At 42.4% G+C, this 10591-nt stretch overlaps 1 protein-coding gene across 1 annotated transcript; it reads right to left on the reverse strand.

Moving 5' to 3' along the window:
• Positions 1 to 627: 627 nt before the first annotated feature.
• Positions 628 to 7960, reverse strand: trap1 (TNF receptor-associated protein 1). The gene is made up of 18 exons (XM_028985401.1): positions 7734 to 7960; positions 6776 to 6922; positions 6609 to 6691; positions 6347 to 6487; positions 6128 to 6199; positions 5870 to 6030; positions 4547 to 4656; positions 4387 to 4460; positions 4150 to 4305; positions 3930 to 4050; positions 3767 to 3836; positions 3341 to 3488; positions 2424 to 2609; positions 1799 to 1937; positions 1623 to 1708; positions 1266 to 1411; positions 1083 to 1155; positions 628 to 981 (listed from the first exon to the last, which is right to left on the reverse strand). Exons 1-18 carry the CDS (start codon positions 7846 to 7848, stop codon positions 880 to 882), a joined length of 2130 nt encoding a protein of 709 aa, XP_028841234.1. The 5' UTR covers positions 7849 to 7960; the 3' UTR covers positions 628 to 879.
• Between the last annotated feature and the right edge of the window lie 2631 nt (positions 7961 to 10591).

The raw sequence follows: 10591 nt of genomic DNA on the forward strand, positions 1-10591 counted from the left end.
TACACTTCTTCAAAATGTAGTTCTGCTAGTGTAACAAATATTTCTACGTCATTAATATGCCTTGAGACTCATTAGCAAGCACATTGTTCTAATATAGCAATATAAAAAAAATGTTTCAGATAATCACTTTATCAACATGAAACCAGGAGGCAAAAACATGCTCATGGAATGGCAAATTCTGAACCGATTGGCATACAGTATGAGCAGAGCACCATCCCCACACACTGGTCTCCGGGCGCCTTTCACGGCTGGCCACTGCTCACTAAGGGTGATGGTTACATTTCGTTTCACTACACTTTGATGGCATATATGCCTATAAAACCAGGTAGAAGCTCTTTTCTGTTAGACCATTTGCAAAATCAGTAGTGACAGATATAACCCTGCCACTAGGGATGAGTATGTTTTGGTGCCAGTCCTAAGCCCACGGGATAGTTGCGTCAGGCAGGTGGTGCGGACCTGACACCAGACCGGCTGACACACAGTAGCAACCCCTAACAGGAGCAGCTGAAGGAAGGAGGAGTAGTGACAGACATATATGTTACGGTCATGAGTACATGAACATGAGCTAAATGCAGACGATAAGACGTTAAGTGACTGAATGGAAACTGATTACAGAGCTGAACACACAAAAAAAAACAATACTTTAGTCACATCTGATTTCTCAATGACAATGTCCACTTCTAGCACACAAACAATGCTGTCAACTTCACAAGGGTGACACAGTAATGTGGCCACCCATCCTGCAGGTCAGAACCGCTTCCTGTTACATGAAAACGTGTTTGCACTCGGTGCAACAGCACAGGTGGAGCTCGGAAGGGACACTTAAAAGAGGACGGGCACAGTTTGGGGAATGAGCATTTTCACACAGGGTCTAGTAGGTCAATGCTTCTCCAGTGCTTTAGTCAGCAGGTCATTGAGCCGCGAGATCATAGGTCGAGGGTCATCATTCAGGCCAGCGGTGATCATGGCGTTATCATAGATCTGCAGGTCAGGAAACAATATGAGTTTTAGCATCTCCAACAACACCAACACAGGCACAGAACATAAATAAATACAACCGGAGCTCCAACAGGCCACCATACCTGCTCCAACAGCAACTGAGCAAGGTCAGCGTTGGAGTCTTTGAGCGCATGCAACTTCTTAATGAGGTCATGGCTGCAGAGGACACAACAAATCAGTTCAGAGACATCCACAAACGGGAAAATACACCTCTTTATCCACAAAGACAAACATTTGTGATGGCTGCGGATGTCATAGACACACACCCGGTGTTGATCTCCAACGTAGGCTGCAGGATCTGAGCGCGCTCCTCCATGCTGCGTGCCAGCTGCTGGGTGCGCAGGAAGTGTCGAGCTGCACCCATCTCCAGCACCGTGATCATGGCGGGGTGTGTGTCCAGACGTGGAGTCACCTGAGAGGCACACGTTAAATAAATAATAATAACACACACATATGCATTTACAGTACACATTCAGGAGATTCCATAAGAGCACTTTCAAATGACTAAAATATATTATAAAAGGAATATCATATATTAAAAATATCCTCGTTATACATAAAGAAGATGGAGTCAACTTCCCACTTTCAGGGTTGTATGGTTTTATGATGCGTGTTGGGGCTACCTTTATGTTTGTAACTTTGGACGTCAGACAGTTCCTCATCCATGCCATGAGATCATCTGCCTGCTCGTCAGTCAGTCTGTCAGATGCTATACCCACAAACACAAGCATCTGAATCCAGAGAGACGCCACACATCCTGTAAATCAGAAAATGTTCTGGTTTTCTAAGGCCTTCTCACCTGGTCTGCCGTCCTGATACTTCTCCTCTTTGTAGTGGTCCACCACAATGTCTGTTTCCGCAGAGATGAGCTTCTTCTTATCAAACTCCCGTAGGTGCAGCAGGGTGAGTTCATCAAACTGTTCATAGCAGAAGAGGACCTGAGAGAGAACGAGGGACCAATAAGAGTCAAAACAGATCATGCTGCCGCATATTTATATTTTCGGCATTTACCAGCTGCATTTCTCAGGGTTAAGTGAGACTACAATGATAGTAAGTGGGGTTCGAACCTGTGACTTTGTGGTCTTCTGAAGTAAAAGTCTAATGATTGGCATTATGAAACACTGTAGCACAGCACACGGTGAGGCAAAAAAAAAAAGAGAGTCCTCTGTTCTTAACCATCACCCTTAGTGAGCAGTGGGCAGCCATGACAGGTGCCCGTGGAGCTGTGTGTCAGGACGTGCTTTACTCAGTGGCACCTTGGCATTCGAACCGGCAACCTTCTGATTACGCTTCCTTAACTGCTAGGACACCACTGCCCTTTTACTTCTGGTTTATAGGCGAGTGTCTAACCCACTACCCACTTACCATGTGACCAGAGTAATGTCCACAATTCTACCCTTACAAGCTTCTCAACATGACCTCACCTCCATGTCCTTCTGTTTCATGGCCTCAAAGTAAGGCGAATGCTCCGCCAGGTGGCGGTTGGGGGCACACAGGTAGTAGATGTTGCGTGTTCCAGCCTTCATACGAGACGCGTACTCCATCAGGCTGGTCTGCTGGCCAGGAGGCAGCGCCGACGACTCAAATCGCAGAAGCTTAGCAATATCCTCCTGAGGACAGAGGAGAAAGCACATGAGACCTGACAGGTTCAACGCTGTTTAACTCATGGGTGGGCAACGTAGGTGACAAAAAATAAATAAAAAAAGGCATACTGAAAGTTAAGACTGGTATCGATAATTAAATTCATGGAAATCTTCCACAGGGATTGCAGTCTTCAGCCCCTCACCGGGCTACCTGGGGGCCCAATACATGAGAATCACTTTGTACATAATTCTGAAGCACCAAGCTTGCTATAAACTGTAAAAAGCAAGAGCACCGTCAAATGCAAAGCATTTTTAAAGACCACCACTCCAAATTATAGGCAAAGTAAAGTTGCCGTTCAAACGTAATATGAATATTTAAATTGCCAAGTAATACTGTTGAAGTAAGTTAACTATAACAATGCCTGTGTCTTCGCTTCTCTCCGCGCTTTAAAATTATGGAATTGCACAACACCCATACATTTCTCAGTTCAGAGGCATGTTGGGCTCATTTCTTTCATTTGTCTTACTTTACATTATATTACTCTATGTAGTGGTGTTCTAACTTTCTTAAAATTATCTAAAAATATTATTTCTTTATTAAAAAAAAAAAAAAAAGTTAATATGTTTGTTCTCCCAGTGTAGTATCAAAAATATTATTGAGTATCGTTTACCATCCTTAATACTGGTATCGAATTTGAAATTGTAGTATAGTCATAAGCCTAGTTTCAAGCAACTGTCCAAGACATCCAGTCTGTCACCTTCACATCCTGTTCGGCAGTGGTGACGATGCCCTCACGCATGAACAGACCGTAGTCTTCGAAAAAGCGAGTGTACTTCTCCGCATCCTTCTTACTCTGGTCCAACAGGAAGCGAATCACGCGCTGCTGAAGAACATCGCGCAACTTCCTGTGGAGTGTTAAAGGATTTACATGATAAATATCACAAAAGACAACAGAGGGTAGGGTGGTAGTAGCCTAGCGGGTTACACACTCTCCTATGAACCCGAAGACCCAGGTTCAAATCCCACTTACTACCATTGTGTCCCTGAGCTGGACACTTAACCCTAAGTGTCTCCAGGGGGAACTGTCCCTGTAAATACTGATTGTAAGTCGCTCTGGATAAGGGCGTCTGATAAATGCTGTAAATGTAAATGTCAGACAAACATTTGTGGTTCCTGTTCTTACCGAATGAGGGTGCTCTCCTGAAGCAGCTCTCTGCTGAGGTTCAGAGGAATATCTTCACTGTCCACCACACCTAAACCACACACACAATACATGTTAATACTGGAAAACACCAGAAAACGGCAGCGTGTGAGGGTGGGTGAGGCTGTCGTTTAGTGATTCTTACCTCTGAGAAAGCGGAGCCACTTGGGCAATATGTCTGTTGCTTTGGTCTGAATCAGAACCTTCCTGCTGTACAGAGCAACACTAGAACCCATCTCCCGACTCACATCAAACATAGACGGCTTCTACACACACACACACACACACACACACACACACAAACAAACTGTTGTATAGCATAACAGGTGGAGTAATATACTCTACAGAAGCTCCGCCCCTCCTACCATCTCTGGCACATAGAAGATGCTGCGGATGTTGAGCGGCGCATCGGCGCGGTAGTGCAGCGTGTACCGCGGCTTGTCGTACGCCTGCGCCACGTAGCGGTAAAACTCCTCGTGCTGCCAGTCGCTGACTTCCTTGGGGTCCAGCGTCCACAGAGCCTGAAAGGACACACACACACCCCACTTGCAGATCCGTTCGATGCATAAAATGGGAGGAAAATCAGGAGCGGGAGGAGTTACCTGCAGGGTGTTTACACGTCGCCCATTAAGGAAGACCGGGAAAGTCACAAAATTGCTGTATTTGTTTATAACCTCTGGAGATGGGAAAAATATTAATAAAACATGACCGTTTTATTCAGTCGTGAATAACGTGACTGCTGGGTGAGGGTGCAACACTAACCTTTGACCCTGTCTTCGGAGGAAAATTCACTGCACTCCTCCTTAAAGTGCAGAACAATCTTGGTGCCCTGGCGGACACCGCTGGCCTCTGCGACCTCAAACACACCTGAACTGTGTTTGCACAGACAAAGAAACACACTCAGTTTCACAAGTGAAAGTGAAGTGATGGTCATTGTGAAGCACAGCACATGGTGACACAACGAAATGTGTCCTCTGCTTTTAACCATCACCCTTGGTGAGCAGTGGGCAGCCATGACAGGCGCCCGGGGAGCAGTGTGTGCGGACGGTGCTTTGCTCAGTGGCACCTCAGTGGATTGGGATTCGAACCGGCAACATTCTGATTACGGGGCCACTTCCTTAGCCGCTAGGATTCCACTGCCCCACAATTCAGGGGTGCATATAATTAACCAGCAATCATAAATTCCTACACAGCAAATCATTCATAATTTGAATCATCTGGCTGGGCTGAAATTAATGTTGTGACATTTGACACTATGCAATCAAGTCACTCAATTTACTTATCTTCCCTTTTTTTTTTTACTAATTTAATCGTCTTCCCTTTTTTTTTTTTTTTTTTTTACTAATTTACTCATCTTCCTTCCCTTTTTTTTTTTTATTAATTTACTCATCTTCCCCCCCCCTTTTTTTTAATATTATTAATTTACTCATCTTCCCCCCCCCTTTTTTTAAATATTATTAATTTACTCATCTTCCCCCCCCTTTTTTTTTTTTATTAATTTACTCATCTTCCCCCCCCCTTTTTTTTTTTTATTAATTTACTCATCTTCCCCCCCCCCTTTTTTTTTAATATTATTAATTTACTCATCTTCCCCCCCCCTTTTTTTTTTTTACTAATTTACTCATCTTCCCCCCCCCTTTTTTTTTTTACTAATTTACTCATCTTCCCCCCCCTTTTTTTTTTTACTAATTTAACTCATCTTCCCCCCCCCTTTTTTTTTTTACTAATTTACTCATCTTCCCCCCCTTTTTTTTTTTACTAATTTACTCATCTTCCCCCCCTTTTTTTTTTTTTACTAATTTACTCATCTTCCCCCCCTTTTTTTTTTACTAATTTACTCATCTTCCCCCCCTTTTTTTTTTTTTTACTAATTTACTCATCCTCCCCCCCTTTTTTTTTACTAATTTACTCATCTTCCCCCCCTTTTTTTTTTTACTAATTTACTCATCTTCCCCCCTTTTTTTTTTTTACTAATTTACTTATCTTCCCTTTTTGTGTGTAAATAGTCGGGGGGAGTAAATTTCAGGCTTTTAAAGAATGATTAATGCACGCCATTACAGACCCACCCCGCCCTGTATAACTCACCCGTCCGAGGTCCACTTGTACCCTGGCGTACCAGATTCTGCAGACTGGGAGAACACCTCCACCTTGTCGGCCACCATGAAAGCAGAGTAAAAGCCCACACCAAACTGACCAATGATGGAGCTGCTAGCATCAGCTTTGCTCTGAAGTGCATCTAGGAACGCCTGAAAGATGTATCCAAGAGAAAAGTTTGGCTGAAGTACAGAGGAAAGCAGAAGGTTTAGAAACCCAAATAATTAAGATATGAATCCAGACAGGCACCTTAGACCCTGAGCGAGCGATGGTTCCCAGATTTGCCACCAGCTCTTCTTTGGTCATCCCAATCCCTGTGTCCTAATAAAGAAGTTTAAATTTGTGTAAAATGACAATGAGACAATGCAAAAATAGCTAAAAAAAAGTTATTGGAATGACTACAGCCTTACGTGACAATGGGTGTGCTTTAAAGAATATTAAAATATTTATCAGTGTGTGCGCAAATACCTGGATGGTAAAGGTGTGCTTGCTGGCATCGGTTTTCAGATGGATCTCCATAGGCGCTGTCTCTCCACCCCCTGATATCAGTTTGTGCCGCAGCTTCTCCAGCGCATCACTGCCATTGGAGATAAGCTCACGGATGAACACCTGAGGAGTTGCAGGCAAAATGGATTAATAAAAAATAACAAAATGCAATCATAAACAATTTAACCAAAATTGCGATACAGAAACACTGTCACTTCAGTTTTGTGCAAAATATCAAACACACCTCCTTCTCTGAGTACAGGGATCTTGCCACGATGTCCAGCAGCTTCTTTGTCTCTGCCTGAAACTCATGCGTAGAAAGTGATCCTGGAGAGACAGAAAACAAGTGACTTTACGAAACATCTGACCAACCAATAATGGACCAGATACTTCATGACTAGTCTGACCAACCCTGCACATTCTCCGTGTCGCTGATGATCGTGTGTAATGGCTCCTCCTCCACATTTTCAGCCTGTTGGGTGCTGTACCAACGCTGGGTCACACTGGCTCCAGTCTGGGCATGAATGGGGTCAAGATGAAGTCTGGCACGCGAGTCACCTGAGAATGTTACAAATTCTGGTTAAAAGCCAGAAGGCAATTCTCTGGAAACTTTTCTATAATATTTTACTAATATTCATATGAAATTCAAGGCAAATTATTATCATAAACCAGACATTCAAAATTCAGTTTATATTAGTGCTGCACGATTAATCTAATCGCAATCGCGATGTCAGTCTGTTATAACTTTAAATTGAACTACCCAGTAGTAAGGCACGACAAGTACTACAAAAATGTCACACTTGTTCATAGTTCTGACAACTATTTATGGGATAAAGTAATTTATCAAAATGTCCTGAGAATAATCCCAGACTTCGAAGCTTCAACTCTAGGAATGACGGAAAAATAAACTAAAGCAATTCAAGGTATTAATTTCATTTTCTAAAAATTGCACAGGCCAAACGGAATACAGTTAGTCACCCGTATTGTGATATGAGGCACGATACGGGCCATGTATGAATTATTGAATTCTGGACGGACTGATTGTTATACAAGTGCCAGACTTGGATTAATAATCCCAGCGCTCCACTGGGACAGTGTCACTCGCTGACAGCATGAACTGGATTGCCGTTTTCACCCATTTCATATTGTTTTTGACGCGCCACACAATTTTCCTGTGCAAAAAAATAACATTTCTAAAGTAGCCTAAACCTCAGAGCGGTAGTGTACATATAGGTGTAACACGGTACAAACGGGAGCGTTATTCATATATTTTACACATAACATGACAAATTTAAACTTGATACGTGCACCTTTTAAAAACTAGCAGTCAAGACGGTTTCATCAGTCATGCAGGCGTGTTAAAACTCGCCTGTGGTGACGGCGGCAGGAAGCGTCCGGAGCCCACGTCCGGGGAGCCGAGGCCCGGCCGCGGTCCGCCGAGAAGCTCCGACAGCGAATCTGAATAAAGATAAAGACCGAGACATGTTCACCAGCGTCACTAGCACTGCTCAGCGTGACCTACCCGGCGTGGCAGACATTCAGGCGACGGCAGCGTCCACCAGGACCCCGCCCGGCGCGTAGTGATGATGTCGATAAGGTAGACATGCTTGTGCCTGAATATAACTTATTATATTATTATCATATTATTAATAATAAAGGAAACGTTTAATCTAATAATATGAGAATAAATAAAGAAATACAGAGCACAGAGCATCTTTTTAAGCAACATAGTAACGGTCATCGCAATCATAGTCTGCAGTCATCTGGTCTGTGAAGGTGGAGAAAATTATTCACAGGTTTCTACAGTGTTGACAGGGTCTGTTGTACATTCCTCTTTTTTAGATATTCATCAGAGAAAGCGAAGGTTATCATGATTATCTGTAGATGTCTGTGGCATGAAAACAAGCAAATCTCACCTTAGAGGAATGTCAATAATGGCCGTTTTCCCCCTTTTATGTCATTTGTTGGTAATCATATTACAGATACACGTGGCTTTTTGTGCCTGGACAAGGAAATGGCACTGGGACACTGGTGCCATTCATCCTCAAGCTGATCACAAGGACATTTCATTAGGAAACAAAATCGGTAGATCAGTTTCAGTGGGGATATACTGTTTTATACATGACTGGGACAAAAAAACAACAACATCAAAACATTAAATATCACTAGAACTGTAGACAAAAAAAATGTCAGTTTTCAACATTTCAGCTGTTTTCACAGTTTTAACGTGAAATGGGAACATAATATTCTACTAATTAAAAATGTTATCATGCATTAGGTTGTGGATTTGATGAAAGAACGAAGACAAAAGACATACCCATCTTTTGCATTTTTTGCTGTTTTTCCTATGTGCAAAACTGATCAAATACTACCTGGGTTGCCTTCATTTTGATTTTCAAAAGTTTAAAGGTCCTTGGCATGATAAGCAAATCCCTTTTATTAAGTTAGCTTTCAACTTTGAACCATAAAAAGTGGCACTGCGACTCGTGAAGTCAGTCTGCTCTCACTTTTGACAGTGAAGTGTTACATGCAAGATTTAAGACAATAACCTTGATTTCTCAGTCCACTTGTCTACTTTTTGAAGCCTGTTTTTTAAACAAAATGGTCAATTTCCATTGTATCTCATCATTACATTGATTCAAGCCGTAGTTACTACTCTAGTTCCTTGGTTCTAAAACTGGTGGTAGCAACCTGGAAACTCGGTCGTCAGGTTGTCATTCAAATCTGCAGCAGGTTTAAACGGAACATAGTTATTATTCAAAATGTCTTCACTTGACTGCCATGGGTGACTGTATAATAAACTGAATAATAAATAATATTTCTATTATGAATATTATTATAAATAGGCCTATTAATGATGGTCAAAATGGTGAAATGAAACGAAAGACACCAGCTCTTGGCCCCGCCTCTCCTCCATTCGCCCATGGAGCACCAGTTCCCCACAGTGCTGTGTGCTAAGTTTCTACACCCACGATTGCAGTCCAAACCACAACATCAATCTCATCGTTACTCATCTCAGTGGTGGCCTAGTAGTTAAGGAAGCTGCCCTGTAACCAGAAGGTTGCCGGTTTGAATCCCGCAATGGTTGCACTGAGCAAAGCACTGCTCCCCGGGCACCTGTCATGGCTGCCCACTGCTCACTCAGGGTGATGGTTAAAAGTAGAGGACACATTTCGTTGTGTCACTGTTTGCTGTGCTGTGTATCACTATGACAATCACTTCACTTTCACTTTCAAAGGGAGAAAAGGCAGATTACAGAAAGGAGGTTCTGAAGTTGGCAGTCGGGTGTTCAAAAAACAACCTGGCTCCGAACACCAAAAATCAAACAAGATCATTGTCAACATGATCTGTTTGACCCGTTGCCCTCAGGGAGTGCAGCACAATATCGACAGACTCCAGTTTTTTTCCCAAATGTCATTATCACTCTAAACTCACACATGCACTGACTGAACGTCCTGCCTTTTATCCTCCAGCCGTGCAATATTAGTATTTCATTAGCAATGAATACTGTACAATAGCTGTATACTGTACAATAACATAATTCTCACTGTGCAACATCCACTACACAGTCATAATTACTGTGAATACTTTGAAAACAATGTGCATTACTGTGCAACCCACACACACAATATAGAACCGTACCCAGTTATTTATTCTTCCTGTATGTTTATGGCATGTAATTCATGACTCTTATTGTATTTCGGATTTTTTTCTACATTATTGTCTGCACTGAAGGAGTTGCTTTTAATCTCATTGTACTTGCATACAGGGACAATAAAAAATTCTATTCAATCCTAAACGTCCCCTGACAATTTTTTTTTTGCTTTCATATCAGTCTTAGTGGTCCCTCTAAGAGAGAAGTATATTTTCCAAAATTCAAGCTTGGTGCAAAATTACAGCTACTTTGAGCCATGTTAAATGCTAATGAGGAGGAGAGAGGTGGGATGAGGAGGAGAGCGACCTACAATAACCAAAGCCCTCTTTACACCCATCACCATTTCAACCCACTGCAGAACCGTAGACAGGATAGGGGAACTCTTATTAATGTTAAATCATCTCACAAACTCAAATTTTCAGGTCAGGGGACCTTTAAGGGTTCTCACATGTGAAATGTAAATAGGGTTACCCCCCTGTTTCTTCTCTCATTTTTGTCTTGAACATGACTAATGTATGTAATTATGAGACTGTCCTCAAAGCAACCCACAAAATAAAGAACCCACACAACAG

The sequence above is a fragment of the Denticeps clupeoides genome, chromosome 7, assembly GCF_900700375.1.
Source record: "Denticeps clupeoides chromosome 7, fDenClu1.1, whole genome shotgun sequence".
Classification (NCBI taxonomy): Eukaryota; Metazoa; Chordata; class Actinopteri; order Clupeiformes; family Denticipitidae; genus Denticeps; species Denticeps clupeoides.